This window comes from Panicum virgatum, chromosome 5N (genome assembly GCF_016808335.1).
Source record: "Panicum virgatum strain AP13 chromosome 5N, P.virgatum_v5, whole genome shotgun sequence".
NCBI lineage: Eukaryota > Viridiplantae > Streptophyta > Magnoliopsida > Poales > Poaceae > Panicum > Panicum virgatum.
The window spans coordinates 18,752,687-18,769,733 of NC_053149.1; the positions used below are offsets into that span (position 1 = coordinate 18,752,687).

The window sequence follows — 17,047 nt, forward strand, 5'->3', positions numbered from 1 at the left end:
GTAATAGCCCCCGAGGGAGGCTTGGCATTGCTGAGGGTAAAGCCAGGTGTACCTCAGTGTTCGTGCGCATCCGAGCCTTCGAGGGTCCGGAAGGTTCCCAAAAATAAACAAGTAAAGCGTACTTCTTTATTATTTTGAGAAATCGAAAATGGAGTACAAACAATGTACAAATAGCTCGGAATTCTAAGGATAGAAGCGACATAGCTGTTGTATGTTCCAAGCGTTGGTGAGGACTTCGCCTTTTTCGTTCGCCAGCTTGTACGTGCCGGGTTTGAGCACCTCGGCGATTATGTACGGTCCTTCCCATGGTGGTGAGAGCTTGTGGCAGCCCCTGTTGTCCTGTCGAAGCCTCAGCACCAAGTCCCCCTTGTTGAGGTCTCGGCGCCGGACTCTCTGCGCTTGATATCTTCGTAAAGACTGCTGGTAGCGCGCAGAGTGTAGGATGTTGTCCTGTCGAAGCCTCAGCACCAAGTCCCCCTTGTCGAGGTCTCGGCGCCGGACTCTCTGCGCTTGATATCTTCGTAAAGACTGCTGGTAGCGCGCAGAGTGTAGGAGTGCCACATCTCGAGCCTCGTCCACTTGATCCAGCGAGTCTTCGCGAGCTCGTTGGTTCTGCTGCTCTTGGTATGTCTTGAGCCTTGGCGATCCGTACTCCAAGTCCGCGGGGAGTATGGCCTCGGCGCCATAGACAAGGAAAAATGGGGTAAATCCCGTGGCTCTACTTGGGGTCGTCCTCAGGCTCCAGATAACCGAGGGTAGCTCCGTGAGCCACCTCCAACCAAACTTGTTCAACTTGTTGAAGATTCTTGGCTTTAGTCCTTGGAGGATCATGCCATTGGCACATTCCACTTGCCCGTTCATCTGTGGGTGCGCCACAGCTGACCAGTCCACATATATGTGGAAACTGTCACATAACGCCAAGAACTTCTTACCCGTGAACTGGGTGTCGTTGTCGGTGATGGTCGAGTTCGGGACCCCGAACCTGAAGACAATGTCGGTGAAGAACAAAACGGCTTGCTCGGATTTAATCTTGCCGATGGGTCGAGCCTCGATCCACTTGGAGAATTTGTCGACTGCCTCCAGCAAGTGGGTGAAGCCTCCGGGCGCCTTCTGCAGTGGACCGATGAGGTCCAGTCCCCACACGGTGAATGGCCATGTGATGGGGATCGTCTGCAGAGCATGGGCCGGGAGATGTGTTTTTCGAGCGTAGAACTGGCAACCCTCGCAGGTCCGCACGACGTCGGCGGCCACGGTAGGCTAGTAAAAACCCCGCCGAAATGCGTTACCCACGAGGGTTCACGGCGCGGCGTGATGACCGCAGGCGCCAGCATGGATGTCGCGAATTAGCTCCTTGCCCTCGGGGGTGGGGATGCATCGCTGCAAGACACCCGAGGGACTGCGCTTGTATAGCTCGTTGTCGATTAGGATGAAAGACTTGGCCCGCCTGGCGAGGCACCACGCCTGAGTGCGGTTCGAGGGTAGGACCCCTCGAATCATCCAGTCAAGGTACTGCAATTCGACAGAGGGCTTGGTGATGTCGCGAGTGAAGATGTTCGGGGGAACGGTGGTCTGCCCCGACGCGATCTTGGCTAGTTCGTCGGCATCCCCGTTATACTTGCGCGGGACATGATTGAGTTCTAGGCCATCGAATTTGTCCTCGAGGCAGCACACTGCTTGGCAGTATGCCTCCATCTTCGGGTCGTGGCAGCAAGACTCCTTCATCACTTGGTCGATGACGAGTTGAGAGTCACCGCACACGTCGAGGCATTTGACGCCGAGCTCGATGGCGATGCGGAGGCCACTGAGGAGGGCCTCATACTCCGCCATATTGTTAGACGCAGGGAAGTGCAAGCGTATTACGTATTGCATGTGGTCCCCGAGGGGTGAGATGAAGAGGAGGCCGGCACCGGCGCCGGTTTTCATTACTAACCCGTCGAAGTACATGGTGCAGCTTCTGACGGGATGGGCCTCGAAGTAGTGGCGCAACTTGCACTGAGCCAAAACCACTACGTAGAGCAGCTTCTAAATCTACGGATAGCGTGTCTTAGTTTCAGACAACACCTCGCTGATGTAGTACACCGGCCGTTGGACGTGCAGAGCATGGCCCTCCACTTGTCTTTCGACAACGACCACCGCGCTGACCACTTGGGTCGTCACAGCTACGTACAGATAGAGGGGCTCGCCGTCTGTGGGTGGTGTGAGAATGGGGGCATGAGTGAGCGATGCCTTCAGCCTTTCGAGGGCTTCTTGAGCTTCGGGGGTCCACGTGAAGCACTCAGTTTTCCTCAGGAGTCGATACAGGGGTAAGCCTTTCTCGCCGAGACGCGAGATGAATCGACTAAGGGACGCTAGGCATCCCATGACCCTCTGTACCCCCTTTAGGTCTCGGATTGGTCCCATCCGAGTGATGGCCGAGACTTTATCAGGGGTGGGTTCGATGCCCCGCTGGGAGACAATGAAGCCCAAGAGCATGCCTCGAGGGACTCCGAATACGCACTTCTCGGGGTTGCGTTTTACCCCTTTAGCCCTTAGGCAATTGAACAAGATCCGGAGATCAGCAACCAGGTCGTCCGCCTTCCTGGATTTTACAATGGTATCATCGACATATGCTTCTACGTTCCGCCCGAGATGGTCCCCGAAAACGTGGAGCATACACCGCTAATATGTAGCTCCGGCGTTTCTGAGGCCAAAGGGCATCGTAACGTAGCAGTACATACCGAAAGGCGTGATAAAAGAAGTCACGAGCTGGTCGGACTCTTTCATCTTAATTTGGTGATAGCCGGAATAAGCATCAAGAAAGGATAAAAGTTCACATGCCGCAATTGAATCTACGATTTGATCAATTCATCGCAAAGGAAAGGGAACCTTCGGACATACTTTATTTAAACTAGTGTAGTCTACGCACATCCGCCAGCTCCCATTCTTTTTCTTCACTAATACAGGATTAGCTAGCCACTCGGGATGGAATACCTCCTTGATGAACCCAGCCGCCAGAAGTTTCTGCAACTCCTCGACGATCGCCCGGCGCTTGAGCTCGTCAAAACGTCGTAGGCGCTGCTTCACCGGCTTGGAGTTGGGTCGGATATCAAGGGAGTGCTCGGCGGCCTCCCTCGGTATGCCAGGCATGTCCGAGGGGCTCCATGCAAATATGTCCGCATTGGCGCGGAGAAAATCGATGAGCACCACTTCCTATTTGCTGTCGAGGGTGGCGCTGACCTGCAACGCCATGTCGTCGAAGCGAGTCGGGTCGAGGGGCACCTTCTTGATACCCTCGGCGGGTTCGAAGCTTCCTGCGTGTCGGTGCGTGGAGTCCAAGGCCTCACTTGCCATTTTGTCGAGGATGGCTGCGAGGGCCTCGTCCTCCGCTTGAGCCTCCGCGTGCTCAACGCACTCGACGTCGCACTCGTAGGCGTGCTCAAACGAAGAGCCGACGGTGATGATGCCCTTCGGACCCGGCATCTTTAGCTTGAGGTAGGTGTAGTTGGGGATGGCCATGAACTTGGCGTAGCAGGGACGACCAAGAATGGCATGATAGGACCCCCGAAACCCCACCACCTCAAAGGTGAGTACTTCCTTGCGGAAGTTGGCTACTGTGCCGAAGCAGACAGGTAGGTCGATCTGGCCGAGGGGTTGGACTCGCTTCCCCGGCGCAACGCTATGGAATGGCGACTTGCTGGGACGGAGCTTGTTCAGTCCAATCCCCATGAGCTCCAAGGTTGGGCGTACATGATGTTTAGGCTGCTGCCTCCGTCCATGAGCACCTTGGAGAAGCGGGTGTTGCCGATGATGGGGTCGACAACGAGTGGATACCGTCCCGAATGCGGGACGTAGTCGGGGTGGTCCTCGCGGCCAAGGTAAATGGTGTCCTCCAACCAGTCGAGATAGGATGGCGTGGCCTTGGTGACGGAAAAAACTTCCCGGCGCTCACGCTTGCGCTGCCGAGAGGTCATGTTCGTCATTGGTCTTCCAAAGATGAAGAAGGCGTTCTCCACCGGGGGGAACTCGTCATCTCCACCTTTGTCGCCAGCATCCCTTTTCTTGTCCTCGTCACGATGCACGATGCGGTTGTAATACTTCTTGAGCAACTCGCACTGCTCGAGGGTATGATTGACCGAGCCCTTGTGGTAAGGACACGGCTTATTAAGCATGTCGTCGAATAGGCCGCCTCCACCTCGAGGGGGGCCTCGAGGTCCTTTGCGGTCCGGGGCGGCAGCGAAGGCCTCGTCGGAGTCTTCTGCCTGCCCTGGTCCACGCTGGATTGGCGGGGCCTGCTTCTTCCCCTTTCTCCCCCGCTTTTGTTTCTTGGCGGGGGTGTTGCTCTTGGGGTTGCTGCCCTCCGCGGGCGCATCTTCCTTGCGCTTGTTCGGTTTATCATCGAAAATGGCACCAACAGCCTCCTCGCCGGCGGCATAGTTGGTGGTAGCGTCGAACAACTCGTTGGTGTTGGCGGGTCGGCTTCTCACAAGCTCGTGCACCAGATTCCTGCACGTCGTACCCTCGAGGAAAGCGTTGATGACCTCGACGTGGGTGACGCTGGGGAGCTCGGTGCATTGCTTGGAGAAGCACCGCACGTAGTCGCGCAGGGACTCATTGGGCTTCTGGCGACACCCTTTGAGGTCCCAGGAGTTCCCAGGGTGCACGTATGTGCCCTGGAAGTTGCCCACGAAGATCTGGACCAAGTCGGCCCAGTTGTGGATCTGATTCGCGGGCAAGTGCTCGAGCCACGTTCGTGTGGCATCAGCAAGGTGAAGGGGGAGGTTGCGGATGATGACTGCGTCTTCTGTCGCGCCGCCCAGCTGGCACGCCAGGCGGTAGTCATTGAGCCAGACTGCAGGATCGGTTTCGCCCGAGTACTTGATGAGGGTGGTGGGTTGTCGAAAGCGCGGGGGGAAAGAGACAGTTCAAATCTCCCGGCTGAACACCCTGGTGCCCGGAGGCTCCGGTGACTCACCCCTGTCATGCTCGGGGTCGAAGCGTCCACCCCGCCATGGGGTGTACTTCCTGCCATCGATGACGTAGTGGGCGTCGCCGTCACCGGCATGCCCGCGCGTGTCGTGGAGTCGCTCCCTTGCGGGAGCCTTTCCGATGCGGTCGTGCACCGAGGGTGCCTTCGCACCGGGCGCTACGGCTGCCTTGCCCTTCCCTACTGGTGGAGTGTGCACCGAAGCCTCGTGGTCCTGGCGTACAGTCCCACCGGGCTGTTCCGGGGCTTTCGAGCGCATACGAGACGCAGAGCTCTCGGCCTGCAGCACGGCAGCTTGCTCGATGAGGACCTGTGCCTCATGGCGCAAGTTGCGGCCCGAAGGCGTCGATGGCTCGGGCATGGCTTGGAGTAGGTAGGCCGCAGCGACCAGTTTTTCGCCGACCGTCTTCAGTTCCGGAGGTTTGTCGACGTTGTTTGGGCATGTGCGCCACGCGCGGTGCGCTGCTGCTCGAGTGCGGTGCGCAGCTCCTGGGTCTGCCGACGCTGCTCGTCAACCTTGGCTTGAAGCTCCTTGAGCTGCGCCAGCTGTGCTTGCCGCGCCGCTGAGCTTGACGAAGAAGAAGGGGCCGTAGGTGGCACCACCGGTTGGTTCGCCTGCGCGTCCGCCCCGCCGTCCCCGTCGTCGCCCGGGGCGTTGTCGTTTTGCTCGTCCGCAAGCTAGACCATGAAGCACACCGGTGGGATCGTAGTCCCCCTCGCTGGAGTCTTCGGAGCAGGTGAGGCAGTAAGCCGTCGCCAGCTGGAACGAGCGGAAAGCGCCGGGATCGCAGACCCCAGAGTAGTCCTCGGCCTCCTCGGCCGTGAAGTTGTTCATGAAGAAGTTGACGTCATCGGCGATCGAGCTCGCCGTCTCGGAGTAGAAATCGTTAGGAGATGATGCGATGAGGCTGCGGATCGTCAGGAGATGATGACCCGGCAGGTCCTCGTACTCGGCGAAGTTAGTGCTGATTGAAAAAGCGTAGGTGGCAGCGTTGCGCATCCCGAAGGGAAAGGGCGATGGCGAGGTCGAGCCCCCCTGGGAGGCGTTGGTGCTGCTGCAGATGATGATGCTGGCGCAGATGACGCCGAGGCTCGTGATGATGAAGCGGTGGCCTCGTTGTCAGTGGTGCTGAGTTCCGACATGCCAACCTCAACCCACGTGGGGGAGCTTTGGCGTGCCGCACGACGCTGCTCCGCGCGTGCTTGTCGCGAATGCTGGGCCGAGCGCCTGTTGCGCCGGGCCGGTGAAGTCAGAGTGACGGGGTTGCGTCTGGGCGAGAGGAGCTCCATGAGGTAACCGTTGCCGGTTGCTCTGAACTCGAGGCTCCCGAACTAGATCACATATCCCGCTGGGAGCGGATCCGAAACGCCCATGGGATATGGGTTGGATCTGCTCGCCATCCCTGGAGATCAAATGGGAACAAGGGAGAAAATATCACGCAGCTGCCCCTACCTGGCGCGCCAACTATCGGTGTCCTGACCTGGGGGTCCGGATCCCAACTAGTAAATGCCTTGTGTTTCCTCGTCCCAGATGTTGATGCAAGAGGCAACACAGTAACGCACGGTTTATCCTGATTCCGGCTGCGGGCCGTACGTCCAGCAATGGGAATGTGCGAGGGCACTGTATTATCTAGCACCCGGAGTGCTTGTAGTAGGGGGTACAAGCGAGGTGAGAGAGGGAGGGAAACTCCCAGGTCTCTGCTAGAAGAGGAGTCGGTTGAGGTGAGCGCTCAGTGGTGCTGAGAGTGTGGTGATGATCGCGAATGTAGGTGGCTATATCCCCTTTAAAGGAAGCCCGCCTCCTCCTTTTATAGTTACAAGGAGGGACGGAAAACAAGAGCAGGGGAGCGTGGAAGTCGTCGTTTTCCCTCGAATCGAGGGGGTGCAGTGGTCGTACACTGTAGGAAGTACACTGTGGGGCATGGCGTCGGGCGTGGTAGTCGTCCTTTATCTTGCGGAGATCGTGCCGGCGTCCTGCCAGCCCCAGCAGGCGGCATGGTCGTCACTGTAGGGTGTACAGTCCTCCAGACGTGGTGTGGTGGTGCTCCGTGGGCCCTGCAGGTCAGGGTCTTGCGTGCTCCAGCGGTGACGGGGCTCGCGGCGATCCCGGACCCCCCTGGATAAAGTGCTGGCGTGCGCACTAAGGAGGTCCGAGGGTTGCGTGGAGGTTCCGGACCCCTCGAGGGGGGAGGTGTGGGACTCCGGCTGCGTGTGCTGAGCGTCCCTCCTGGAGGGGCATGTGGCGTCATCGGACCCCCTTCCCAAGCAGGAAGCGGGTCCGGGGCCATACGTGTGATGAGGTGGGGTCCGGACAGCCGGAGTTGGCAGAATAGTGATGGGAGCAGTGCCGAGCCCGTCCCGTCCCGTGCCGCAGGTTCCACAATGCTGCCACAGCGTACGGGATGGTGGAGCAGTGACCGGAGTTGGCGGACGGGACTCCGGTCACAGCCACTGTGGGGAATGGCGGCCTGACACCGTCTATCCTGAGCGCTGTGGTGCAGTGGTTGACATTTAATGCCTCCGTACGATGGGCGGGTGAGCGGCAGGGCCGTTTGTCCTATACGCCGAGGGGTGGCCTCGAGCGAGGCGGAGATGAGTTGCCCGCTCGAGGGTAGATTCGCTACCCTCGAGCGAGGCGGAGATGCGGGGCGCAGTCGAGGGTCTCGATGGGAGCCCTCGAGCGAGGCGGAGATCGCCCCGCGGGTCCGAGGGGGTGCGAATGGGCCGCATGCTGGGCTTCTTTGAGTCCTTTCCTTTCTTCCGGATGGGAAGGAGGTTGTGGGTCTTCGTGAGCTCAGTCGCCTAACATGTGTTTGCGTTTTTCAGAGTGATCTTAGTACCCCGATTAGAGTGTCCCTAACCGTGGTACCCGACACCTACGGTCGACCGTAAATTAGCCTCTCCCTGGGCAATTGGGAACCAATCTTATTTTGCTCCAGACCTTCATCAAATAGTCACAGCCAGAGACTGGAACTCTAGGACGGTATAAGATGCTCGTAAGGTCACATATGTGTTTGGGACATATGAGGAGCTTTACAACTAAAACTTAAAGGTTACATGATTAACAAAAAGTCTCAGCTGGAAGGAAATGATTCCAAACATTAGAAGCATCACACTCCAGGTGCTTCACCAACGCCAGAGTTTGCTTGGCGTGTTTTCCAGTAAGGAGCGCAGATTGGTTACAACGATGCTCATGCTGGGGCGGGAGTCCGCCTTGTCTTGCACACAGCGGCACACGATTGCAGCCATCTGCTAGCAAAAACAGGAATTTGTTGGTTTATGTATACATATAATAATACTGTCAGAACTCAGAACCATGGTAAGTTTTCAATATTAACAAGAAGAATGAACAAAAATTGTCATGTTAGAAAAGTACCAAAATATGGAAACAATACCATATCTTTCTTATTATAGCTAAAAATAAAAAAAGGTTGTCTGGTGCTTTTCATCTTAATTTAGACTAAACAGATATTCGTCTCGAAGTATCTGTAAAGGCCCACAATTTTTGTGTGTATGTTCATCTTTTGCAAGAGAGAAAAAAAAACTCCATTGCAAAAGGTGGAGCGACCTCATAGCATCCACAAAAAAATTGCTCTTAAGACATACTGCAATAGAACATGGTTAATAAATTTACCCTGGCGACAGCCTTGGGAGGATATTTTCCTATAAGCCTTGGATCCACACATCGTTGCACTTGCACCTCATCGCCACCAAGTCCTGGCATAGCCTGCATGTCAATGCCATAAATAGTTCAGGTGCTGCATCATGTTCCAAAGACATTATTATGCCTTTGGCTTCAATTTTACATACCCCAGTCATGATCCTATTCTGGGGATGTCTTGATGTGCGACCAGTTAAAAGCTCCAACAGCACAATCCCAAAGCTATATACATCATTCTCCCTGGTAAACTCTCCAGTTGCTTTACACCTAATAGAATCAAGAAGGATGTAGTAAGCATGAGAGTGCATGACATCTCTGATCCGAACTTACAAGCCTAGTGGAAGATTATGAAAGCATTGAGATATTAAGTTCCATACTCAGGTGCATCATAAACATTATGGGAGGGATGAACACAATCCAAAATAAGATCATCCAAGTAACCGGGGCGATTTTTGGAGATACGGAGGTCTGCAATCTTTGCAACATCATTATCGAACAAGAGAATGTTGCTCGACTTGATGTCACTGTGAATGATGCAAGGCTCTGTCTTATGATGAAGGAACTCAATCCCCTGCGCAACACATAAGGCAATCTTGACTCGTTGGGTCCACGACAGAACTCGCCCATGTTGGGTTCCTGTGACACCATTTTTCCCTTTGATCATAAACTAGAGGAATATCACATTCGCTTGCAAAACTTAGATTGCTTCTATCCATCTATGATAGATTGAAAATAGTTGATATGTGTTTGCCAGACGCTAAGGAAAAAGAGCACTGTGCTAGTAATCCTCACCAAAAAGGCAAGAAATTGTGCCTAAATTTTGCTGGGTTCCTGAGGCTAAGGTCTTGTTTAGATTCCAAAATTTTACACCCAAAAACGTCACATCGAATGTTTGGACACATGCATGGAGTACTAAATAAAATCCATTTGCAAAACTTTTTGCACGGATGGGTTGTAAATCGCGAGATGAATCTAATGAGCCTACTTAATCCATGATTTGCAACAGTGATGCTACAGTAATCATTCACTAATTATGAATCAGTTAGGCTCATTAGATTCGTCTCACGATTTACAACCCATCCGTGCAAAAAATTTTATAAATATACTTTATTTAGTGCTCCGAAATAGTAAGATTCTCTTCCAAAAATTTACGCCAAAAAGATCTAAACTCACCCTAAAACTTTGTTCCACTAATGATTAATCAAATCAAAGAAAAGGTTTGAATCACAGTTCTTTGAAGTGGAGTCCTAAACCAAAACAAAGTAACTAATGTACAGCAAAACACAAAGATCACCGTATAACATCTCTACATGTCTGACGCCATTGCGTGCTGATGAGAGAACAGCCCATAGAAGCTTTCATGAAGCATACCTGAATGCATGGAGCAAAAGGGAAAAAAGCAAAGAGGATCCAGAAATAGAATGTTCACCTGTATCACCGTGGAAGGGGTGCCTAGGCGGGGACTTGTAAACATTCATGAATATATAATATGAGTTCAAACTTAGCTTAGCACAATGTCAAAAATATAGTAGATAAAGCATATCAACATTTTTTATGTTGTTCTGCTCATGAAGAATAATAGCTAGCTGCTTTTCATGAAGTATACCAGAATGCACCAAGCAACAGACTTAAGAATAATAAATGGAAGTCGCCCAAGGTTTCAATGTTCGTTACCTAGAAGAATATCTTGCAAGGAGCCCCTTGATGAATACTCATAAATGACAGCACGGACGTTCCCATCAACACAGTAGCCGAGAAGTTGGACAATGTTATCATGTTTCACTCTTGAAACTGCCTGAACCTGCAACAAAAGACGAATACGGAAAACAGTTCTTCCTGCGGCACAAGTGCTAGCAGACGCAGATTGTAGATTAAAGGCAAGGTACTAAGGTAGGCAACCACCGACCTGATGTACGAACTCGTCATCAGGCTCAGAAAAAAAGCCATCAAGGTTCTTCACCACAGCATTCTGGCCCAGTTTCTTCACTGCTGATTTTCGGCCATCTTTCAGCTCTCCAAGGAAAACTTTAGCATGTGAGCCCTCCCCTATTAGAGTATCATCACTGAAGTTCCTGGTTATTTCCCTTAGTTCAGCGAGGGAAATATTCAATACTGGAGTAGGTGGATTTTTGGTTGTGGGGTCAACAGGAATAGAAGCAGTTTGTTGCTCAGGTAAGCAGTTGTTACCTGCATTGGGGAAAATTGGAATACTGTTAAAAAATGTTTCACTACAAATGTTTATGTGTCAGCACTTCGCATAGTACAATACTATTCACAAGGTGAGCCAGATTACCACATCCCTCGGCATGTGCCATTTTACTCCGATGAAGTAAAACGTATTGTTTTTACATTAAAATTTCATCATTACCTGGAGGGACAAGGTGTGCTGAAGGCCCAGTCCTTTCTCCCCTTGTGCGCAGCTGCAGATCTTTTCTACATTTCCGTAGTCTATCTGCCACTTCAACCATTTCAGGACGCAGTCTCTCCTGCAATCTCAAGCATTCAGCTGCAAGCTTTGCAATATCTTTAAGAACCTTTATCTTCTTTTTTCCATCCACAATTTCATCATCAAACATTTGTCGCACCGCTTTCCCTCTTTTGAGAGAGTTGGTGAAATTTTGAATAAGGTTAAAATTCCCATTTGCCACTTTCTTTCTGGTGATCATCTCCACTAAAACAACTCCAAAGCTATATACATCACTCTTCGGGGTTAGAAGTCCAGTCTGATTGAACAAAGGATCCAGGTAACCTATGGAACCAACAATATTTCTGGTTTGCTGGACCTCATTAGTAGAAAGCAACCTTGCTATTCCAAAATCTGATAGCTTCGGCACAAGATTTTCATCAAGTAGTATATTAGCAGGTTTGATGTCCCCATGAAGAACAGGACTATACATTGAATGCGTGCATGACAGTACTTCAGCTAACTCAATGGCGATGTCCAAACGCTTCTCCAAAGGGAGGGGAACATAGCCATTAGCATTGCTGCAGTGGAGGATATTGTTAAGATTTCCATTGCAAATGAACTCCATAACAATAGTCAGAGTATTTTCCTCGGTGCAGCAACCTAAAAGCCTCACCACATTCTTGTGGTTTATTTGAGAGTGCACTATGACCTCTTTGGCAAAATCTTCTTTCCTCGTTCCATCTTTGTATTTTTTTACTGCCACTGGACATTGATCATCTAATGCCCCTTTGTAAACCTCACCAAATGCCCCCTTTCCCAGCAAAGTGCTATATCCGTTGGTAATGTGTTCTATCTCTTTTTCTGTGAAAGATCTCAAATTATAATTGTTAACTCGTTGAAGCATCACATGACCATTGTTTTTAAGAAAATCTCTAAGAGAATTCCCTTGGTAATCCATAGACAGACCAATACGGCCGTGGGAAGCAATGAGAGATTCTTGCCTGCATAAAAATGACAAATACTGTTACTGTGATCATTGCAATTTTACTTCCATCATGCGTCTATGTGTCTAGAACTGGAAGTTTCTGAACATCGTCCTAATAAAAAAACAAGCATTCATGTATGTGTCTAGAACTATTGCTTTGCTGAAAAAGGGGTTTGAGGTGAAAATATTGCTTTGCTGACAAATCTACTAATTTGGTGCTAACTCGTAATTAATGTGTTTACCCAGACAATTGTTCTAGCAAGCTAAAATCAACTGATGTCTAAATGATCAACAGGCTACGAATATTTGAGATCTGAGGGGGGTTTTTTATGCACTTTGCAGGAACATGTGCATCCAGAACTAGTTCATATATCCAATTCAGCCAATACAATTTGTAGTTCAAGCAGATTCTACGAAACAGGATCGTTAACTTTCTATAATCCTTATTATTCTTCCCCCAAAAAAACGTATCCTTATTACTCAGTGATAGGAGAATTTGTCAATCCCAGGCGTAAATCTATTAGTCTACTGAAAGTGCATCGCACGGGCAAACACAATTGCATTTTTCAGCTTCTACTGAACAAGCAGGATAATCCTCCATCGCCTCCTCGTCCGAGGTGCCGCTGGCTTAGCAGCTATCAGAGCTGCTCTCGAGTCGACCTCAGATTAAGATGCTGAGACCTGATAAGAAGTCCTCGCAGCCGGAGATGGAGTTCGGAGGGTAGAGGCGGCCGGCTGGCCGTGAGCAAGGGTACAAATTGGTGACCTTCAGGGGCGGAGACAAGGGGGGCGGACAGGGGCCATGGCCCCCCTAACATTGGTGTAACTACACATAAAATTCTCTAATCTCATTGTTAATGTTGCTCATTAATAAGATGTGGCTCCTCGTGATTATCGGTATTAGTAAATTGGCCCCCTCTATGTTTCAATCCTGGCTCCGCCCCTGGTGACCTTTAGGTGCACCTCCAATACTCTTTAGTTCAAAATTGTATACTAATTTTTCAAAATGAGATCTATTTTGAAAAATTAGTATATAATTTTGAACTAAAGAGTATTGGAGGTGTACCTAAGAATCACCAATCGACACCCCTAGCCGTGAGCCTGGGACTGAGCGTGCGGGAATCCGAAACTCGTATACAACCATTTTATTAGCGCAAAACTCCAAACCCCTAGGCTCCCAAAAAAAAGAAATTTTTATTATGAAACTACATTAATCTGGAAGAAATTAACGATCAACAATAACAAATGCATCCATGAGGTTGCGTTTCTGAACGAATTCCATGGCAATTTGGCAAAAGCACCAAGAAATGGGAAAGAAGGATCCTGTTGCCACTTGCCAGAAGAAATCAGCCACAGCGGTCTGTTTCATGTCGATCCCAATTATTCCAAAGTAAAATGAAACACCAAGGTGAGGTGACCAGTTGTTTACCTGCCTGTATTCTTCGGTTTCAGCCAGATTCTATACTCATAGCAGACGAACTTCGGGCAGCCGCGCCGCCGCCCAGCTCGGAGTCGTAAGTCAAGCCTTGTTCATCCATCGGCGCGACGATTCAACTCATAGTCTTCAGTCCCCCTCTTTCGAGGAAGGAGGCCTGCACATACTGGGCATAATCCGTGTTGAAACAGTTAGGCGCTCTAGCACTAAGGCATGCAAACGTTGAAACTGGTTGCAATGTCCATACGGAGTGCCACCTACGCTACGCAACAAGTATTTATTTTTTATTGTTTTCAGAGAGAGAGAGAGAGAGAAGATTACTTGGGAATTTCACAGTGCGCGCACCGTGAAGAGGGCGTTCGCCGTTTATGTTCCTGATGAGACAACCAAAATGTATTAAAATCTCTGAGCTGCATCCTTATGCATGCGATAAGGGATTGATTTGCTCAATGATATTTCGCCCAACGCAGCATTGGGGCGGATTGTTTTCTCCGTCTCATGGTAGGAATCTCTTCGATTAATCTTTTTCCTTTTATTTTTATTTTTAACACAGTACTAATATATATATATAGACACACACCCACACGTGCACCATCATCACTATACTATACACTCGTACCTATAGACATACGGTAATACTAGAATTAGGTCCTGTTTGGTTCCAAACTTTTTTCAGAAGTCTTTATCACATCAAAAGGAATCTTACTATTTTATAGTATTAAATAAAATCTGTTTATAAATATTTTTTGACAGTTGAGTGCTTTTTCGCGAGACGAATCTAATGAGCCTAATTAATTCATAATTTGCTACAGTGATGCTACAGTAATCATTCGCTAATCATGGATTAAGATACTTTATTAGATTCGTCTCGCAGTTTTGCTCCAGAGTTCTGCAGTTAGTTTTATAATTAACATTTATTTAATACTTGTAAATACTAAAAAGTCTCTGAGACTTTTTTTAAGTCCCTATTCCAAAACACCCCCTATGATGTCTGAAGCGCACAAAAAATCGGACACTCCGACTCAAAATTTTTTTAAATAATATTATTTTAATAATTAATTAAAAAATAAATACTAATTTTATAAAATTGTAAAAATAGGTGCATGTCGACTCTTGAACAGCCGACATGCGTGTACTTGTCGGCTCTTCATGGGCCGACAAGCACCTAGCCACGTTAGTGCATCCGTTGCCCGACCTGCCAGCGGGGTGCCACCGAGGCTTGTGTCTCTGCCATCCCTGCGGTCCCAACTTACAGTCTACAGATCAGGGATACTCACCCTCCTGCTGTTTCGCTAAGAATAGGCCGCCGGGAGCCGGCGGCCGGCGGCCCACAGGCCACATCCCGGCGCCGCTGCCTCGGCCTCGCCTGGCGTCACGACAACGGGCGCGCCTCGCTTCCACGAACCTTCGCTGGTGGATCGACCGACCGGGGCGGGGACCGACCCACGCATCCACGCGCTCGCGCTTCCCCATCGCCGTCCGCCCCCCGCCCGCCGGGAGATTTTGCCCAGGTCCAAGTCGCGGCGAGCCACGACTTCCAAGCTCCACTAGTAATCCTAAAGACAGCGACCTCCAAGGCGGAGGAGACGAGCGAGCAATCACACACTCACAGTCTCACACTGCTTGGTTGCTCCTAGTAGTCGACTGTGGCCTTGACCACGCGGTGGACGCATCAGGGCCGTTCGCCCATCGTCCGTCGGCGTACGGACGGTCGCCGGTCAGCCCGAGACCGGGGGCGGAGACGGACTGCTGCCTCTCCGTTCTCCCCCCCGGCGTGCCCCGGACGGCCGGCCAGACAGTGGTGAAAGCCCGAGCCCACCCTTCAAATTCCCTCCCGCTTTCGATTCTTAACAAGGGTATTTCCGTCCTAAATCCACGTATAAGTAACCGCGCTCGCCAAAAATCACCACTCGGACGCGCTCCGGTCTCCGGACACCAACCAACTCTTCGGCGCAACCGCAGCTCCGTCAGTTCGCTGAGCGCGCAACCGTCAGCCATGGGCGCCGGCGAAGGCAACGGCCCCCGGCCTATGGCGCAGGACCCGAAGACCCCGTGCAACGAGGGCCACGTCCGTGTTCCGCTCGACAACCCTCTTCCGAAGCCGCCGCCCGGCGCGGGACGGCATCAGGTGGCCGACCCGCCGAGCTACGCCATCACGGGCAGGCTCCTGCTCGCCACGGCGGGGGCGTTCGCGGGCGTCCTCCTGGCGCTCGTCGCGCTGCACCTCTACAACGGCTCCCGCCGCCGCCGCCTCGCCGCCGGCCGGCGCCGCCTGCTCCGGAGCCTGGCCATCGCCGGCGCCGGCGAAGACCGCGACGGCGCCGCGCCCTCGCCGCGCGGGCTCGACCCCGCGGTGCTCGCCGCGATACCCGTGGTCGCGGTCGGCGCGGGCCCGGGCACCGGCGCCGGCGCGGGCGGGGACTGCGCGGTCTGCCTCGCCGAGCTCGAGCCCGGGGAGAAGGCCCGCGCGCTGCCGCGCTGCGGCCACCGCTTCCACGTCGAGTGCATCGACGCCTGGTTCCGCGGCAACGCCACGTGCCCGCTCTGCCGCGCCGACGTCGTCGTCGTCGACGCCGCGCCGTCCGCGCCCGCCGAGGACGGGGCGCCGCCGGAGGTGCGCATGGACGTAGCCGGAGACGCCGCGGGCCATCGTTCCGTCGCGCCGCCGACGATGGCGAGGCTGGCGAGCGGCACGGATCTTGGCAAGGCGAGGCAGGTCTTCGCTTCCGCCCGCTTCGCCGCTTCCTTCTGAGAGGCTCATTCAGCTCGCGCTGGACTTGGGAAGCTTCCTCTGTTTTTCCTACACGGATCTGCGGGACACCGTGGCTCCGTTGTTTGGGAGCGTCCTGCCACGGTACATAGATTTGTTGGAGATGCTGCGTGTATCATGATTTGGTGTACGATTTTGGCAGATGAATATAATTTTTTGGATCTATTGACGTACTCTTTTAGTGGGTCGTGGAAACAATTTGGTTCATGGCTAGATGCAAAAAATTTACCCCCATAAATGTCACATACGACATGCCGGCACACATACGAAGTATTAAACATAGACTAATTATAAAATAAATTATAGATTTTATATGTAAATTACGAGACGAATCTAATAAACCAAATTAATTCATCATTAGAGCATGTTTACTTTAGCAATTTAGTGTCTAATTATAATCTAATTAGACTCATTAGATTTGTCTCGTAATTTACAAGCAAAATATGCAATTAGTTTTTTATTTTATATAGATTTAATACTGGCACATAATCGATGTGATAATTTTAAAATTTTGAATTTTGCATCTAAACCAGGCCTTTGATAGCTTTTCCGAGGGTCTATCTTGAATAACTTTGACTCAGTCACTGCCTGGTCAATCGTTAATTAGCCCGCAAGAACAAAAGAGTTGACCACTTGACCTACAAAAGTTATTAAAATGATGTACTCCCTCTGTTGCAAAATGTAAGTCGTTTTGGCTTTTTCAAATTCATAGTATTTGCAATGCATCTAGATAACGTATATTTATATGTATAGCAAAAGCTTAAATTTTAAAAAATTAGAACAATCTACATTTTGGAATGGGGGAGTAAATCCGGTATCCATCTAT

General features: G+C 51.3%; 2 protein-coding genes across 2 annotated transcripts; one reads left to right on the forward strand and one right to left on the reverse strand.

Annotated features, from left to right (window-relative positions):
- Positions 1-7,859: 7,859 nt before the first annotated feature.
- Positions 7,860-13,672, reverse strand: LOC120673766 (U-box domain-containing protein 33-like). Its single transcript, XM_039954771.1, has 8 exons — positions 13,446-13,672; positions 10,993-12,032; positions 10,531-10,811; positions 10,299-10,425; positions 9,002-9,260; positions 8,774-8,891; positions 8,598-8,690; positions 7,860-8,212 (listed from the first exon to the last, which is right to left on the reverse strand). The coding sequence occupies exons 2-8, from the start codon at positions 11,987-11,989 to the stop codon at positions 8,090-8,092; spliced, it is 1,998 nt and encodes a 665-aa protein (XP_039810705.1). The 5' UTR covers positions 11,990-12,032; positions 13,446-13,672; the 3' UTR covers positions 7,860-8,089.
- A 1,430-nt stretch (positions 13,673-15,102) lies between these two features.
- LOC120673777 (E3 ubiquitin-protein ligase ATL41-like) lies at positions 15,103-16,394 on the forward strand. Its single transcript, XM_039954781.1, has one exon. The coding sequence runs from the start codon at positions 15,448-15,450 to the stop codon at positions 16,201-16,203; it is 756 nt and encodes a 251-aa protein (XP_039810715.1). The 5' UTR covers positions 15,103-15,447; the 3' UTR covers positions 16,204-16,394.
- Positions 16,395-17,047: the final 653 nt, after the last annotated feature.

Coding starts and splice junctions, on each gene's coding strand:
- LOC120673766 (XM_039954771.1), bottom strand. CDS start 11,989: ATGGATTACCAAGGGAATTCTCTTAGAGATTTTCTTAAAAACAATGGT. Junction 10,812..10,992: donor AGCACACCTTGTCCCTCCAG/GTAATGATGAAA, acceptor TCCCCAATGCAG/GTAACAACTGCTTACCTGAG. Junction 10,426..10,530: donor ATGACGAGTTCGTACATCAG/GTCGGTGGTTGC, acceptor CTTTTGTTGCAG/GTTCAGGCAGTTTCAAGAGT.
- LOC120673777 (XM_039954781.1), top strand. CDS start 15,448: ATGGGCGCCGGCGAAGGCAACGGCCCCCGGCCTATGGCGCAGGACCCG.